Source organism: Varanus komodoensis, unplaced genomic scaffold (genome assembly GCF_004798865.1).
Source record: "Varanus komodoensis strain SLA01 unplaced genomic scaffold, ASM479886v1 scaffold6_2, whole genome shotgun sequence".
NCBI lineage: Eukaryota > Metazoa > Chordata > Lepidosauria > Squamata > Varanidae > Varanus > Varanus komodoensis.
This window is the reverse complement of record NW_025336346.1, coordinates 13,859,011-13,877,828: the sequence shown is the minus strand read 5'-3', so window position 1 is coordinate 13,877,828 and position 18,818 is coordinate 13,859,011. Positions and strand designations below refer to the sequence as shown.

Here is an 18,818-nt window from a genome sequence, read left to right as displayed (position 1 = left end):
AAATTGTTCCTAAAAGGGAAAATGTGGAGCACCGCATGCAAGGCAATTAAAGAGGAGTCCAGAGGAGCCTTGCTTGGAGGGAGTCCCAGGGCAAGGAGGCAGTGCACCAGGCTGTGAACCAAATCTGCCCCTCCAGCACTACCAAACTGACTGACCCTCCAGGGTTTACTGAGTGGCCACATCCCATTTTTCTGGCTCCCCCTTTCTTCCAACTAATGATTGATATTTTCGTGTATAAACATCAATTACACTGAACTCAGAGCAAACATAATCCTTATGAATATTTTCAATAAAGCCAATTGTTTCTCAACTATTGAGGAGCTCTAGTGGATATTTTGCAGGTGAACATTGTTGAATTTATGCAACCCGTTTATTCCAGGAGAAATCAATATCTTTCCCCAACTTAGTCACATGTTACACTACACAATCCTGCTGTTGAAAAAATATGGCTTCCAACTTCATGTCTCAGTCTCATGACTGAATACAGTTTGGAAAATAGTTGCACAAATGTAACAGGCACCCTGCTAGCTAGCACCATCGTCCCCAACCCAAGTTCTTTGAGATCAGCTTTCTCCAACTTGGTGCCCTTCATGTGTGGGGAACATCATCATCTTCACCCGGCAAGCCCAAGTCAGCTGGGAAAAACTGGAGTTGGCTTTCAGGTGTTTTTAACTATACCAGGTTGGGAGAGGGTGGCCGAAATGTTTTTGATTACAGTTCCCATTAGCTGAGGCCAATGGACATGGATGATGGGAGCTATAGCTAAAACATCTGCAGAGATGTGAGGAAGAAGGGCAGGATGAAGAACTGAGTGCAGGCAACATATAGTCTCCCAAGGCCTCTGCTGCTGCTGTTCTGCTTTCTAAATTTGATTGACAGAAAAAATAAAATAGAATGAATAGAATAGAATAGAATAGAATAATAAATCAGTGAATTCAGTGGCAAGCAGAGATGGCTCTGTCATGTTTCCTGCCAAAAAATGGTACTGACCACTATTATTAGTTTAGGTGCTGATGTGCTACTGAATTTTAAAGCAGAGGGAGCAGCAGCAGCAATGTGTCCTTGGGCTGCCCAGCGGCTGAAAAAATGGCCTTGCATCCACCAGAGTTGTCCACCCTGAGCTAGTGACATATCAGCTTGGGAATCCATGTTCAAGCTACAGCAGAGCTCATGTCCTAAACATGCACAGGGTTGCAGAGTTCCTGCCCTGCAGTGCATGTCCACACGGACGTAAGGCCAATTGAATTCAAGGGGGCTTACTCTCACATAAATGGGTAATAGATAGGTCACAGCTCATGAGCAAGGAAGGCCTTGGTTTACATTTCACCTTAACAGTATACCAAATATCCTTAAGCAACCCCTGCTTATTTTTTCAAATTTTCTCTCCACCCTCTTCTGCAATACAAAAATAATACCATTTATTTATTTTAACATTTTTATACTATTCCTTCATTGCCTATAGCAGTTCCAAGGTAGTGCTCATAAAGTTAAAAATACAACTGTAAAATTAACATTAACATTAATCATTACCATAACAAACTCTTGTAATGATGACTAGGATGTAAACTCCAAATGCTGGAAATGTACAATATAAGCATTATGTCTCACATTATAATTTCCATACGGGAGTCAGGTTAAAGAGAAAAAGTGGGTGGACTGCTCAGGCCAGCCATTTCCTGCCTAACAAAGATTGATTTCCCCACAGACATGCAGGATAATTATGCCTTGATGCAGGTGTGGTGATTCTGGACTCCTGCCAGCCTGGACATCACAGTAGTTACAGGCTTTTATTATGCTAACCACACTGTCTCATCCTCTCACACAAGTTCTGTCTTTGGCCGTCTGCCATTTTCAAAACACAACCAGATGTGCCTGCGAAATAGCAGATCCTGCATGCTGGTAAGCATTGTCCTTCATGATCTGGGTGAGACTGCTGTCAGCACGGACTAACAAAGGCAAAAGCAGACCGAGAAACTCACAGGCTGGGTCCACACACCACACTCACCCATGATACGGGATTTTGAGTTGTACAAACCCACTTGTGCTAAAAACAATAACAAATTGTGGTTTGTTAACCATGAACATCCCAGTAAGAGAACCCATAGTTTGCTGTTGGGTTGTGAACTCTGGACTCTAAACTATGGCTTGTCAATAAATGTAAATCCAGAACTGTGGGCTGTTTTGCCAGACTACAGAGGTAGTAAGCGAAAGTGGTTAGAAACACAGAAACAAAGTGAGTCAGAAGGGGTCTCCTGGGCCATCTAGTCTAGCCCCTGGCTCCAGCCACCTCCACTCATGCAACTCCCAACATGTGGTTGTCCAGTCTTTCTTTGAATGCCTTCATTGATGAAGCCCATTCCATATCCTAGGGGTCTTAACCTTCAGGAAGTACTTTCTGACATCCAACCTGAAGCCTGGTTCCTTGAGCCTTGCCCCACTGGGACGTGTCCTGCCCTCCACTGCAGGGAAGAACAGGTCACAGCCCTCCTCCATATGACATCCCCTCACATACCTATAAGTTGCTAAATATCCCATCAGAGATTCTTCTTCTCCAGGCTGAAAAGACCCAGTTCCCTCCATCTCTCCTCATATGTGATCCCTCTTAACCCAGCAACCGTTCTTGTGACCCTGAGCTGAACTGATCCTAACCTAGCTATGTCTCTGCTATAATGTGGAGCCAGCACTCTAGCTGTGGGTGCACCAGAGTCATGTAGAGTGGCATCAACACCTCCCTCAATCTGGAAGCCATGCTTCCGGCTATACATCCAAGGCTGGCATTTGCCTTCTTAGCCACCATGTCACACTGCTGGCTCATGTTCAGCCTGCTGTCGACAAGCACCCCACGATCCCTTTACAAGCGCTGCTCTCCAGCCACTTCTTCCCCATCCTGTACCTGTGACACCTATTCCTGTGTGCCAAGTGCAAGACCTTGCACTTATCCACACCGAATGCCATCCTGTTGCCCCCCACTCACTCCCACAGCCTGTCAGGATCCTTCTGGATCTGGATCACCTGCTCCCCAATTGTGGCCACTGCCCCCACTTTGGTAGCATTCGCAGATTTAGTCAGCAGACTGGCCTTCCTCCAGGTCATTGGTGAAAAAACAAAGTTGCTCCACTTGCCAGTACTACAGCAAAGTCATTTGGAATACAAAGAAGAAATGGGCAAAGCAAGGGAGAAAACAGAAGAAAACAATGTGTAGTTTTTTCCATTATCTAATTGGATAAACCCTCAGTAGAGTAACAAACAATGGCTTAAATAAACAAAGCAGGTTATAAAGTCATTTATCATCAATAGCAACATTTGTTTTGGTCCTCTGTGGAAATTCAGTTTCTCAGCTCTGATCCGTATAGCTTCTATATTTTTTGAGGCATAGTAGGATTTTGCTTAGCCCTTGCATAACTGCAGAAATCAGGATGCCTGATTAATACAAGTGTATGCATGCCGAGCATGGATTTGGCTTATACTTCATTGCCATTTATTTAGTCAGCATTTCACTGTTAGAGAACAGCCAAAGGTTTGAGAAACCTGTTTAATGTGATGCTAACCATGATAACCTGCCAAGTTTAATATGCCTTACTAGGGCGTAAATATACTTAAATTATGACTGTACCCTTAGGTTGGATCTGCCTGAGGCTATACCTGAGTTAGCTGAACACAACTTACCTGCATAATCTTCATAATGCAAGAGGTCAGTTGACCCTTATTTGGTGGGAAAAGAAAAAATGTGGTAGGCCATAGGTAATGTGCATAGATATCTTGGGATCTACAAGATTCCAGGTGTGACATGAGGGTCAGGTTATGTCTTGGCTCACTGAACCTAATTTTAAAGGTTTGATTTGTACAATTTATTCTCATCTGTGCAGCCTCAGCAATGCACAGCTTTAAGAGGCTTTTGGTTCTTCTATGTCTTTATAATGGGAAAAGTCTAGAAGCTCTGATCCCAGCCAAATTATATCACCAGTTGCATACAGTGATCAACTGTTACCCTAGGCTTCCCCTGCACTGAATCCTCAGGTGTCTACATCATGTTAAGACTCAAATCAGTTTTTAAAAATTCACATGGAAATATTTTTGTTTCTTACTTTTATATATGACTGACCCTGAATTAGCAATCATTGGTGTGCTTTCTAGCAAAGATTCTGCTACTGGCCTCCCTTTGCAGAATGCTACGTAACATGTATATTTTATTGTATCTATTTTTTATTATAATTATGCTTCTGAATTATCATGAACCACTTCGGCAACTTCAGCTATTGGGTGTTATAGAAATGGAATAACAACAACAACACAATTAATAATGCAACCAAGAACAAGAATTCTGACAATTCTCAGTGATCACCTGAATGAGGGGTCCTGGTAAGACCACTGTGCCTTTAACAACTGCTGGAAATTCAGAAATTTGAAAGGGAAAGTTTTTCTGGATGTAAGGAGGAAATGTTCACCTACAAAGTTGTGCATGTTAGAATGGTAAAGGTACAGGAATTTTTCCAAGAAAAAAGGCCTCTCTTTTTTATTAAACCTAGTTATCTTTGTTTAAGACTATGTAGGAATAGATAACTTCAGAATAGTGCAATCAGACCGACATCTGCTAGTCTAAGAATAAGATGTGAAGCTTCTGATGCACAAAGCAATTAATGTTATTACGCCTCTTCTGTCACATTGCAGACAGACCTTCTCAAGTTAATGTACCTAATGCAGCTTTTGATAATGCTTCTTATATGAAATGGTGCTGGAAGCTGTGCAACATTTGCACTGGGCTTTTCCATCAGAGCCAAAGGCTGTTTCTCAACAGAGTTGAAAGAACAGAATCATGTAGAAAAAACTGGATGGGGTGGTGGGGACATGGCAGGAGAGACCAAAGGCCCAAGCATGATTGTCTCTGCTGAAGTGAGCAATGTTACAAAACATGTAGTGCTTTGCTGGAACTAGAATGATTTTAATTGCTAAAGTTGGTGGCTGTTGCATAGCCTTTATTGTGATGCAACAGAGGGGAGATTTACTGCCTAACTTGCTGCTGCATGAATGCACATGTTAGAATTTTGCACAGAATTTCCACTGCAATGCTAGTGCAGTTTGAAAATACTGCATAGGTTGCCATTGTTTGCTTATCTATCTATCTATCTATCTATCTATCTATCTTTTTTCTTTAAGGAACTCATAATCCTCCCTTTTCCTCACAACAACCCTGTAAGGTAGGTTGGCTGAGAGTCAGTGACTGGCCCAAAGTCACCCAGTGAGCCTTGCGGCTGGGGACCGCAACACACTGGTTCACTTGTTGCAGGGATAGATGCCTGCAACAATTTCATTGTAGGCAGCAAGGCCTAATTTTTGTGCCTGGGCTATTGACACAACTGTATTTTGAAAGCTAGGACTGAGATATATACATTGCAGTCAGTTCCTGGAGTTCTCAGATATGGTTGCTCGAGTTAGACAGTGCAGCTCAAGCTAGCTGGGCTCTCGGTAGCTCCCAACAAGTTCTATGGCACAATATAAATGAGCCTCAGTATAGGAGAAGTGAGAGGTGGTAAGAATGATTATTTAAACCATACTTTTACCATTTTAAGTATTACGGGTACCAGGGCAAGTAAGTACCACTCTATTGATGTGTCTGAAACTACCTCTTAACTTTCTTCCATATAACTGAATGACTGCCACTGATTCCTTTGGAGAAACTGAAGTCTATTTAAGTACTAATAGTTTTTCTAGACATATGCAGAGCTCTTTGCCTCCATGGCTTTAAGTCTAAAGCTGCAACTTGCATTTAGACTCAACTCAGCCTCTCTAGTCTAAATTGATCATTGTGCTCTTGCTCATGCAACATAAAATCTTTGGTATATTTCTTTTAGAACATTTGGAAACTTTGTACCAGGTCAGAGTTACTTACTTTGGTGGAACAAACTCCTGCAGGACACAACAAGTGGCTGAATTTAGCTTAGAATTTAACACTATGATGATCTGATTTTTTGCCGCTGCTAGTGCCCCACCAAATTCTGCCAAGAGCCTGAGGAGGCAAAAAAGGGCATGCGCATTTCCTGAAATTGCTCACTCCTGACTGAGACCAAACTTTAGTATCCTCAGTTCCATTTTAAATTAATATCCTGCAATCAGCCAGTTCAAAGGCTGTGAATGTAACATATGAACTCAGAATGCTGGGCTGTGTAGAGAGTAAACAATGAGGCAGTTAACCCATGGGTTAGTCTTTAAACAACTCAGTGCTCCAGGTATGTCTGTCATACTCACAACGTATGACCCAGCTGATGCTATGTGTTGTGTAAAGGCAAAAATGAGTGTATGGGTAGTATACTCATTCATTCTCACTTCTGCATGGAAAAAACGTGTGTCAATTAACCTATGATTATTATGTGTGAACCCCAGAAGCAAAACTACTTAAATTTACAGTTGTAGATTCCCAGTGATCAAATCATGTGGGTACTTTAGTTTCCAAGTAAAAAGTAGCAGATTTCTTTATTACTTTGCCCTTTAAAAAATCCTGCTTAATGTAATATGCCAGTTGCATTCCACACAGCTAATTTGTTAGGAAGCAGGTAGACTAGGTACCAGTTTGCTTATCAATCTTCTGCTCTAGTAAGAGTGTTATTCTCTTGCTTCTTTTTATCATAGTGGCTTGCTGGTGGAGGGCCAGCCTACCTTTCAGCAGAGGGAGGTGGTCACCTCAGGTGGATGATGCTGGGAGATGGCGGCAAGGTATCGGAGGAGGGAGCTGTGGGCCACAAAGGCTGTCCTGCAGCCCCTAAAATAGGCTGCATATTTCAGGTATGGTGGGAAATGCCCCATTGCCAATGTTGAGCAAAGATACACCTGCCAGTCAACTTAGGTTTTGTATATTTTCTCCTTCATTTCAGGCAGCAAAATGCTAAACAGATGACAAAAGTAGTTGGTGAGTCTGGTTTACCAGATTAGAGTTGCAAAGATTTAGGAACTTAAGAAAAACACACAGAATCGGATTAGAGGTCTATCTTGTGCAGCATTTTGTGCACACAAAGGTCAACCAGTTGCCTTAGAAGGAAGAGACAAGGAGACACTCTCTTTCTCTAGTTGCTGCAGGAGTAGCAAATCTGCTTCCTTTGGAACATCTGTCTGCCCACATCATGACTGCCTACATCCCATCTCAATGGCCATGCTGGCTGGGGCTGATGGGAGTTGAAGTTCCACTGCATCTCAAGGGTCGCAAGTTACACATCCCCGCCCTCCCAGAAAATTCCTTTACCTAGCACAGGCCTGGATCAAGGTGTCTTGCTCCCTGAGGTATGATGTGCTGGTGCCTCTCCCATCAAAGTGTATGGGTTTCAAGGCTGGCCAAGTTCTTTTGGTACATAGGGTGGAAAATTCCCACAAGTACCCATTGCACTAGGGGAGTTCCTCATCCATTGCAGACTTTGAGCTTCATGGTGCTGAACTCTATCGCCAAAGTAGCTTCACCATCATAGAGCACCATATATAGCTTGTATAAAGCTCAGAGGAAAAGCTACAGCTGTCTAGCTAGGACTAATGTCTAGCCAAAGTAGACATTATTTTAAATTTGTGTATAATGCTTATTTTTACTCCTTATTCTTTACTAGACACAGGGGCCCCTTATCTGGATCAGGACACTTGTACGACAGTGGTGGGATTTTATGATATGAATTGGGCTCCTGTACCTACTCTAGAATCTCAGTGAGAAGGCAGGCAGAGCTTTCAGGTACACTTTTCAAGGACTTTCTGTTTTGTGCTTATATTTTAGGCTGCATTTTTAGAGGTATTTGCCTGGAATTCAGCTATAACTGTTAGGACTTTGGCATCCACTTTTATGTTGATAAAAAAAGTGGGGGATTGTTTCTCAGCTGGATATTATGCAGTTCACTTGTTTAGCTTCAGATCTTTAATGCTGCATCCTGCCACTCATTGAGGCTCCATGTCAGGTTTATGAGACATTAGAATACAGACCACAATGAGTGTATGTAAATCCAAGGCACATGGACCTGCCATGAACTGAAAAAGAAGCTAACTGCAGAAGTCCCCAGGTGTTCAAGGACATGTGAGTATTCTCACCTATGAGCCAAGTAAAACACATTTTGGTTTCAGGCAAGTTTTATAACAAAGAAAAGGATGAGGGTGTAATTTCTGTTTGGTCACATGATAAAGCCAGTAATATGTGAGGATCCAGGACTGCATGAAATTCATTATAATAATTGTAATAATGCCCAAGCTGGCACATGATTTCAGGGAAACATTTCTCTCATGCCATGTTGGATCAACATGATTGAAAAGTAAAAGATTAAAGTGCCTTATAAAGCCCTTTGGCAGTAGGCAGGGCAAATGTTTCGTGATCTAATCCTTAGGCGTGTTCAGAATGGTTAATTGTTTTTGTTTGGGTTGGCACTTGTCTTTTTAATGCACTGCTAATTATTTCTGATGAGAAATAAACTGTGATTTGCATTTACTTCTGTAAAATGGGTGCAACCAGGTTTTGTGAGGCAAGACATACTGGAGAAGACAGTAATGCTAGGGACAGTTGAAGGCAGAAGAAGAAGAGGGAGACCAATCATGAGATGGCTGGGTTCCAGACAGGGAGCCGCGGCCTTGAGTTTACAAGGGCTGTCAAGGAGGGGACATTCTGGAGGGCCTTCAGTCTTAGGATCGTCCTAAGTTGGAGATGACTTGACAGCAAGTAACAACAACAGAGGGAACACAATTTATCCTTCAGTCACTCGCAGGTTAGTTTGAGATGTCATCCTACCTTTATGCTAGACTTAAGAAAGCAAAACTAGCCAAATACTTATTTAATTACAGTGATTTAATTGTTCTCTCCTAATATAGAAAACCAACTGCATGTGATCATGCTTCTTTCCCTACTGGCTCCAGAAAATGTGCTTTGTACTGCAAATGCCTTTGGTATTTATGATTTTTGCAATAAAAAACCTGCTAAACATTTATGCAAACTGCTACTCTACTATCTTATTCCTCAAAGTGGTTTGCCATGTACCTGTGGGAATCCCACAAATAGGACATGTAGCTGTTTCTCAGGAGCTGCTGTTCTGGCAACACAAAGCCCTTATGAGTAGCTTTTGCTTCCATGAATCTGTCTAATCCCCATCTAACATGATGTTTAAAAAAGCCTTTTTGCACACAGGTCGATGGCTGCCTGTTTTGAACTTGAGTCTGCCAGGCTGAGCTTCAATTCATGCTAAAGACCTCTGTGATTTGATGGCCACCACAGGATGAAGTGATGGCCAATTCTGTAGTTTAACGGTGCACTGAGTGAGGTGCTTCATCTGTCCTGAATATCTCACCAATCAGCTTCATGGGATAGATAACCCATGATTCCTCTCGTATGGGAAAGGATGGAGAAAAGCCTTTCCATCTATACTATGCATACCTTTATAGATCTTCACCATGACACCCTTAGAGATTTTACACTCCGTTTTTCCTAAAGTAAGAGAGCCAGTGTGGTGTAGTGGTTAAGAGTGTGAGACTGGGACTCAGGCAATCTGGGCTCTAGTCTCCACCCAGCCATGGGGCCAACTGGGTGACTTTGGGCCAGTAACAAACTCTCAGTCCAATCTACCTCACAGGGTTGTAGTTGTGAGGACTGAGAGAACAGGAGAAGAATGATGTAAGCTGCTTTGAGTTCTTTCAAAAAGTGAAAAAGGCAGGATACAAACCTAATACATAAATAAATGGCCTCAGAAGTTGTAACCTTTCATCATGAGGAGTTGCTTCAGCCCCCTGATCATTTTGGTTGCTGTTTCTGCATCTTTTCAACTTTTCCATATCCTTTCTGAGGTGTGATAACAAATGGATATGGAATTCCAAGTGTGGCCATACCATAAACTTAGACACATTTTTAAAAGATTGCTTTTCTAATGATCCCCAACACAGAATTGCCCATCTTGGAACAGCTGCTCACAGGATTTGAGTTGTCTCTCAAGATCCCAGGCTGGTCAGCTTACTGGTGCCATTTGAATATATTCAGTTAAGATTCTGCCACCACAGAATCTGCCACACAGAATCTTATGCTCACAGTGAACTGCAATGGTATTTGCCGTTTAATGCCCTGCCGGTTCACTCAGACTGGAGAGATCCATTTTGAGCTTTTTTTCACTCCTTGGGTATACAACTCAGTTAACAAATATGAAAACACTAAGAATGGAGTATCTAAAGTGCTTGATGCAGGGAATGGGTTTCGGCATTTACATTCCCATTGAGCTATACAAGGTTCCCTGGGTCGCTTAATGAAAGTGACACTTTTTCAGCCTGATCTACCCACAGACTTTGCAGGGTTACAATATTGCTGCTCTGAGCAGCTTGGAGGAATGTTGGGATGCACATGTAATTAATTTTGCCACTGCAATTTGTCTGGAAGAGAGTTGTGACTTCCCTTTCTGAAAAGCGCATCAGGCTCATTCAACTTGTTGGAAGTGAATTCATTTTCCTGGGGAGTGCACTGTATTTCTTAACAGTGTCTGCTCTCTACACAGGGCCTTGTTAAGGATGCTAACCACGTTCCTGTTTCCCAGCGGACTACCAGGTAATTGCTGGAAGAGGGCATGGAGAATGATATCCTCCAAACTTGGCATCGACACTAATTCTCAGGCCCCCTTTCCATCCTTTCACACCTACTCGCACAATCCGCAGCCAGTAAGGGGGGAAAAAACCTTTTGCGCACAGGTCGGTGGCTGCATGCTTTGAACGTGAGTCCGCCCGGCTGAGCTTCAATTCATGCTAAAGACCACTGTCTGGACTGGACGAAGAAGGGTTTAGCTACAAGAGGCAGCCGCGTTCGGCCCGAGAAACCCTGTAGCCACGCAGAACAATGAGCGCTCTTCCGGCCACGACCTGCAGAGGTCAGTGTTCCGAGTGGGAAACCGCTTTGCCAGAGCCACACTTGCAAGGATGACAAGCGCAGCGCTCGCCGCCAGGTTCTTCCTCCAGCTAGAATTCCTTCAAGAGGGGCAGGGCTTGCTTCCATCTGTGCTCGCCTTCCCTGTGCATTGTGGGATTCGTAGTCTTCAAGGGCCAGATGATCGCTCGGCCTTAAAAGAAGCAGGACTACAAGTCCTACAATGCCGCAGGGTAACTGGCTGGCCGTTCCTTTTGAATGATTTCACTGCGGTTTACATTCTCGACGAGTTTCGCAGCAGCAGGAACCATGGTGTAGGGAGCCTCCGGATCGCTGGCGTGTTCGGCAGGCGGGGCGATCCGGGGCGCAAGGAGCCTGCCCGTTGAATGGCAGCCTGGGCAAGTTGCGCCGGAGGAGAGAGGACCATGATAGCTCGAAGGATGGCGTGGTTTTAAAGGCTGCAGAAGCGGGGGGGCTGCCCCTGGATTGCGTTCTCGCTCGCTCTCTGCCGCATTTCCTTCCTTCGCCCCTCTGGAAACCCCCCTCGTGTAGCTCTGCCGCAAAGATGTCCCTAGCCATGGAAGAAGAAGAGTACACCAAGCTGGTGATGGAGTCGGAGCCCGAGTGGCTGCGCGCTGAGATCAAGCGGCTGTTCCAGGAGCTGGGCGAAACCACCCGGGAGAAGATCCAGGCGGCGGAGTACGGGCTGGTGGTGCTGGAGGAGAAGCAGCAGCTCAAGCAGCAGTACGAAGAGCTGGAGGTGGAGTACGAGACCATCCGTACCGAGATGGAGCAGCTGAAGGAGGTGAGGAGCCTCGCTCGGGGGCTGGATCGTGCGGCTGCATTGTCTGCGGAATGGAGTTGCGGGGGGCGGGGGTTGCTTAAGAGACGGTGCGTGAAGCAGGAGGCAGATCGAACGCCGCCCGCTTTCTGCAGGGAACAAATACGGGAAACGGGGAAGCGTGGGTTAGTGGTTAGAGCATAAGCGGGAATCTAGCGCTCAAGGCTCCGGGCTTCCTAGGCTGTTTTAATCCGTTGTGTGCGTGTTGTGGGGAGGCGCAGTGCATTTTCCTTGTCTGGTTACATGCACGAACTCTCCGAATTGGACGTTTGCAAAGGGAGGCGTAGGGGGGTGATCGCCGCAGAACGTTACAGCGTCGCCACACCCCTTCCACCCCAAGATTTCAAAGGCCGGCCGTATTGCGTGTCCGTCCTGCCTGCGCGGCCAGTGTGCCTATGTTGGGTGCGTGGCGACTGCAGCGCCTTGCAAGCCCTCCCCCTGCTTGGGACGTCCTGGAGGGAGCCCTCTCCGGAAGGCAGCTGCTGGCGGCATCATCCTTTAGTTTTCCGTCCAGCTCACTGGAGCTGCGTAGCTCGCCCGCCCCCGTTTTCCCCGTGCGATGCGGTGTCACAGAAGCAACCAGGATCCGGCGCCCTCCTCTCCCCACTTTTCTTCTGCTGGCGTCATGCCGTGCAGCCCCCTTAAAGGGGCAGCTCAGCAATTCCGCTAATGCACCGTGTCCTTCCCATGACATCTGCCGTATCCTCTTGCACTGCCATGAAATGTGCAGGATAGAGGATACTGTGAGATTAATACTCTTGAGCTCGGGTGACAGGCTGAGGCTGCCCACCAGAGAAGGGCATTCTCCGGCGCTTCCCCTTGCAGAGCCCTCATGGGGAGGAACTTGCATTCCCTTCGACAGGAATGGGTGCAATCCAGCGCAGGGCCCTGCAAGAAATGCGCGCGCGCGCGCGCTGGTCCCTTGTTCCAAATTGCCTCTTCAGCAATAGGCACAAGTCCTGGATTCCATTATTTCTCGCTACTTCAGATGGTGCTTGTATTGTGCCATCAGAGGTAGAATTCTTAAATGTTGACAGCATGAATTTCCATAACTTAACCGTATTGTCTAGCCTAAAGACAAAAGTAAGCTTCAATTTTAAAACAGATCATTGCATTTAAGGGTTCATTTCAGAGGATTTCTCTGGTGCAAGGCTGTAGAGCTGATGTTTGACATATGAAGTATATTGAAAGTATGAAGTATATTGAAAGCAGCACAATAAGTTAAGCAACTGGGAGTAAATTGTACTTAACTCTTCACAAGGCTGCCAGGGACTTGACTATCTTGATTGCTTGAAATTCTCAAAATTTCATAGCAGTGCTTAGGAATTTGAAATCCTCTTTGTTATTACTACATTGCATTTATAAGCAGCTTTTCATCCTCTTGCAAGGAACCCAAAGTGACTTACAAGGTTCTCTCCTCCAGCAGCAACCCTGTGTTGTAGGTTGGGCTGAGCGGCAGTGAGTGACTGGCTCAAAGTCGCTGAGTGGGCTCCATGGCTGAGTGGGGGCTAGAAGCCAAATCTCCTGAGTCCCAGTCAAGCACCTAAACTTTGTCTAAAGCCGATTCCTAAGAATCTGATTTTTACCTCTCATCCTCAGTCCACTGTGTGCTTACGAACATAGGAGCCCTGCTGGATCAGACACAGGGGCCACGGTCTATCCAGTGCAGCGAGTGTCCACACAGCGACCAACCAGCCACTATGGGCAAACCCACAAGCAAGCATGAATGCAACTACACCCTCCTGCCCATGTACATAGACATCTTCCATGACCTGGCTGAAGGGCCCCTGGATCTCCCCCATGTGCAGCCAAGCCAGTCCTTGACCAAGGCTGTGGCTCCTCTAGCTGGCACCTGGTTCAGGTTGCTTTGACTGTCCTGCCCCATCTTTCCAGTGGGGAGGATGCAGGTCAAGTCAAGCATGTGGTGCATTGTTCATCGTTCCAGTTGGGACAGTGAGTGATGCACTAAAGGAAACTTCTCATCAGGCCTACTTACACAGCCTTCCATTTGCTTTATATTCTCAGAACCTCTCTGATATAATGGCAGAGTGGGTGTGCCATCTGGTTCTTTACTGGGTATAATTAGGTGACTGCCATAAAGCACGCAACTGGATACTGTTTTTCTGGGTTTTTTCATCCTGGACATCAGTTTTTACATTCCTTTAAGGGTGCTTTGGCAGTTTATAGTGCAAGCAAATGTACTTCTTTCTCCTATCCTGTTGGAAAAACTGTCTTCAGCTCTGATGAAAAGAATCACAGCTGTCTTGCTTTTGCCTATTCTGCTCAATAGCAGAAAAGGAGAAGGCTGTGAATCTGCAGGGTGAGGACGGCAAGAGATTCGGGTGTTAGCCATCTTTGTTACACCAGTTGTATCAATTGGTAAATTAGAAAGTGGGAGCCAATTATGTCTTGGATGTGCTTTGGAGACAGGTAACACTGGAGCAAAAGCAGAGAAGGAAGCCTATGAGGGAAAGAATAGCTGTATTTTTATTGTGGAATTATATGTTAGCAATTTGCTAGCCATGGGGTGCGACTGGCAATAGTGCAAGCCCAATTTAACTGCCCATTGTAAAATGTGACTGATTTAACTAAACAGTGCAAGCCCCTGGGCTGACGTTTATTGATGAAACATGTTTTATGGAAATGTGCTTGATATTGTCCATTCCCTGTAAACAAGAGGGGTTTTTTTTAAATTTGGGAATTTCACTTAATTAAAACAGGGTGTCTTTCAGATGTCATTTAAATCTATGAAAGTTTTCAGCCTTCATCTGTTGCTGGAAGGATATGTCTATATTGTCATGGTATATCTGGAAAATACTGTGCAGTTATAGAAAATATTCTTACCGAGATTGTGGTTTTATCACCAACAGTTTAATCTATGTTTGCTCCTTTGTGACTATGAGCCCTATTCTGTGCCATATGTTAATGTAATATTTGCATATCTCTGCATAAGCACAGATGAGAGGCCTTTTTGTAGCTTGGTTGGAGAAGGCAACTGGATTTCTAGTGTTCAGATAAGGGGGTGATCCAGTGACCAGATATCCATTCTAGAGCTTGATGTCCCTTTCTATGACTACTAGAACTGAAATACATTGTTTTTCTCCCAGCAAATTTTTGCAAATTTTTTCAGTCTACACAGTACCAGAGTTCATTTTTTTGTTTGTGCAAAGTTTCTTTTATGTGAAGAATATGCACAGTGTTGACATTGACTGAGTATAGACTGGGCTTGGGAAAATTATAGTTCTTTAAACCTTAATGATGATATGGAGAAATCTGGACCTCATTAGGGATTTTCTAAATCTTTAACAACTGTACACTAAGCAGTCTGGAAAAAGAGCCTGTAGGTAAAGTGATTTTTTTAATGCAGAAACTTGGAATTTTGTAAGCTTGTTTAAAAGACTTTGAGTCTTATCCTGCATGTGTTCAATCAGGATATGTTTATTCAGAAGTAAGCTCACCTGATCTTAGTGGGGTTTACTTGCTGAGCTGCTAGGTATAGCACAGAGGAGAATTAGCATTAGAGCTAGTTAGCAAATATTCTGCAATGGCAGTTGGCGGACCTTTTTATTTATAATTTAGAGACAGCACCCTATTGCTGCTGTTCTGCTTAGGCAATTAGAGAAGGATTAGCATTGGCAGCTTGTAGCACAATGGCAATAGCATATGCTAAGCAATGGGTTTTCTGGGGAAACCAGTGGGCACCATTGCAGTTGCCCTAGAGGTTGCTTACGCTGGTGCTGTGTGATAAATGGGCCTAAGGGGAGCAGCAGCACTGGATGGTGCCACTAGGTTTCTAAGACCAGCCTCCCTGACAGTATCCTCACGCTATGCTGTGTCCACAATACATAGCATAGTGCTATAACACAATGTAAAGCATGGTGCATAGAATAAGAAGCAGCAACTCCATGAGCTCACGCGGCAAGCTGTGTGTCTAATGATATCCTATATACTGCAGATGGGTGTCTGTGGAATTGGAAACCTCCGTAGGATGAATGCTGTGAGTTGAACCCAATGGTATTGTTCTGCTGATTGAGGAAGTGTAGGAAACCAGTCATTACATGTTCCTGCTTATCAGCATTTTTGTTGAGCCGAAGGCAAAGACAGCTGAATCTAGAGGCCTTCCCTTTCTTGGTGGTGTTTCTTAAGTCCAGGCAAGCCTCTTTAAAAGGAAAAGTAAGAATTCTTGTTCAAATGATTGTTGTCCACACACCCTTGAATGGCTGGAATTCGGAACACCAGTAGGTCTATAATGCGGTTCCTGACTTTCCTGTTCTTTTTCAGCCTTAGGTTCTGAAATTTTCTGTAACCTCATTCAGTTAGTTACTAGTGTAGGTGGAAGCATCCTGTGAAACAGAATGCAACTCAACTGTTTGTCAGGCAGTGATGAAAAATGTGCAATTTTATCTCATTTGAGGAGGAAGTGATATAGCGAGAACTTGTCCAACCACCCCGCTTATTGTCATTATCGTCATTGCTCTTTACTGCTCTGCTTGGATTAAGCAGTGAAGTTTCAGAGGCACCTACCAAGCTCTTCTATGCATATTTATAAATTCAGGTTTTTATGATTGCTACCCAAGGGGAACGACGCCATAATCATGACAGACATTCCAGTCCTGCCGGTGTGATTATGCAGGAAACAGGCACCTGCGCACTCACCTCTTCACTGAATGTGCATGTGTGAAAGAGGTACTGTGGGGAGGATATGCATCTCTTTGGCTGCTGCCTTCACTCACACATTCCCTGTTGGGACGGTTAGGTTTTGATGCCTGCATCATGGTGTCCGATCTGATCTTCTGTCAACCCACTCTATCCTCCTGGTTCTCCGGATGTATGCAGGTGAAGCTGTGCACGTAGAAACCCGTTTGCTTCTTGCCACAGTGCACAAAGATCTGTGGATAAGGCTCATCATTTTTATAGATGAACTATAAAGTGTAGTATGCCCTCAGCTACCATTAGAGGATGACTCTTCTGAACATCGCTGAAAGCTTGTCTGTACTTTACAGCTGTTCTTTTTAGTTCCAGGAGGTACAAAACTTCTGTGCTTATCCTCAAGCAGTAGAAGGACTCCATCAGACGTATTTCCTTTTTGAAGGATCTTTCCACCCTGTATAAAAGGATTCTATGTTAAGTTGAAGAAGTTGGTTTCAACTCGATCATATTGAAAAGAGATCTATTGAAATCAATTAGACTACGTTAGTCATGGTGAAATCAGTCTGATTTCATTGGGTCTGCTTTAGTATTATTTCATTTCATTTATATCTTGCTATTCTTTCTCTTGCAAGGAACCAACCCAAGCTGGCTTATAAGTTTCTTATCAATTTTATTCTCAAAACAACAGCCTTGTGAGGTAGGTTAGGCTGAGAAGACATGACTGACCCATAGTTGTCCAGTGAACTTAACAGCCAGGTGGAGACCAGAACTGGGTTCTCCTGAGCCTTAGTCAACACTCATAACCACTATACCACACTGACTCTAACAATGACTCAACCTAGAGATTGCTTTGCTTACCCCAGTCAATTGATAGTGGAGTTGTAAATCCATTCATTAATTACTTTTCTATACTGCCCAGTAGCTAAATCTCTTTAGGTTGTGTATGAAGATTAAAACACTAAGAAATAAAATATGGTAACATAAAAAGATTAATATAAAATAACACGAATTTTAAACATGTGGCTTTTAAAATAAACAAATATCCATGAAAAAGGTTCATGTGCTTTCAATTGCTTGGGGATAGAAAAAAGTCTTAGTTTGGTGCTGAGTGGATGACAATGCACCAGGAAAATCTCAGAGAAGAGAACGTTCCATACTTGGGAGGCCACCACCAAGAAGGCTGTCACCCTTCTTGCCATCCTTGTACAAGATGGACTGAACAAGTTCCATCTCGGAAAGAAGGATGCTGCACTAAGCTGTTTAATTCTGATAATCAGTATTTTTGTTCATGTTTTGTGCTGGAATTTCTGAAGGACTTGTCCTAATAAACAAGGAGGAAAGGAAAGAGATTGCATTGCTGGCAGGGACTGGGTACAGTGTGGTCAGAAACTTGGAATTGGTGACCCTGAGGAGGTTTGGATGTTATCCGTTGTAACCTAAGTCAAGTCCCCTTGATTGCAATGGGTCTAAGTAGCTCTAACAACCCTGTGCAAGATGCACATGTTACTTTTCTTAGCCAGTGGACATTCTTGATTTTGCTCTCTCTCCTACATGATCATGAGGATTAGAAACATCAAGAGCAATCCAGAGAAATTTAAACTCCTGGGTATTGATATCAGTCATTTGAAGCATCTGCTTGTTGTTCTCACTCCCCACTGCCCCTGTGATTTAGATGTATCTTATTTTCTTTCACCAGTTGCTTTTAACTTGTGAAAGCAGTCTTGGATTTTCAAGACATCAGTGCTTTGCCACTGCGTAACACAGTCCCAACAGTCCCTTACATCCTGCAAGCGGTTCTCTTTTACAGAGCGCCCCTGTTGCAAATCAGGACGATTCTTTTGAGCTTTTCCCCAGTCACTTTTGGCTTGAAGATGGTGATTGTGGACTGGCTCTCTTGGTGATTTGTTGAAAAAATGAGGCCTACCACCTCTGCCTGGAAGGAGGTTGACTGCTCTGCATGGGGCTTGATTTGTAGTTGTGATGTCAGCCAGATTTATAGCCAGCTAGCTAAAAAATTGAAATGAAGTGGCTGCTGCCTGGAGTTGCTTTCTGATTGGCTGGCCAAGCCAGGGGGTGTTGTTCTCACTTTCTTTGTGCATGCAGATCTGACAGGATGCTGAATTATTAACTCCTATCATGCAAAGACATGGCGTCATAGAACACGTATGTAGTATGACGTGGCTCCGGTAGCTAGAGGCTTCACACACGAAGGCCAACAACGCTGCACTCTTTCAGTGGCATGCAGATCTTTGCCAGAATGTGCTGCCTGGAGGATTCCGGAGCAACGTGGTTTCTGTGCGCCCTGTTCTGTCCTCCTGCTCTTGGCACATATCGTGGCAGCCCCGGTCGGTCAGTGAAATGGCTGTCTTTACTCTATTGCACCGTATGGATCGCGGCAGCTCCTCCTGTTCTGAGGTGGGTTCTTCCTCTTCCTGTTCCAGCATGTGGCTGCATTTCTGCAACACTTCCTAGCTACTCTGTCCA

General features: G+C 44.3%; 1 protein-coding gene across 3 annotated transcripts in view; it reads left to right on the top strand.

Annotated features, from left to right (window-relative positions):
- The first annotated feature begins 11,106 nt into the window (after positions 1-11,106).
- Positions 11,107-18,818, top strand: part of BICD2 (BICD cargo adaptor 2) — a 111,234-nt gene continuing 103,522 nt past the window's right edge. For all 3 annotated transcript variants that reach the window (XM_044451116.1, XM_044451115.1, XM_044451114.1), the window contains exon 1: positions 11,107-11,648. In XM_044451116.1, coding sequence (XP_044307051.1) covers positions 11,409-11,648 — 240 coding nt within the window. In that variant the 5' untranslated portion in view covers positions 11,107-11,408. The remainder of the gene's footprint in view (positions 11,649-18,818) is intronic.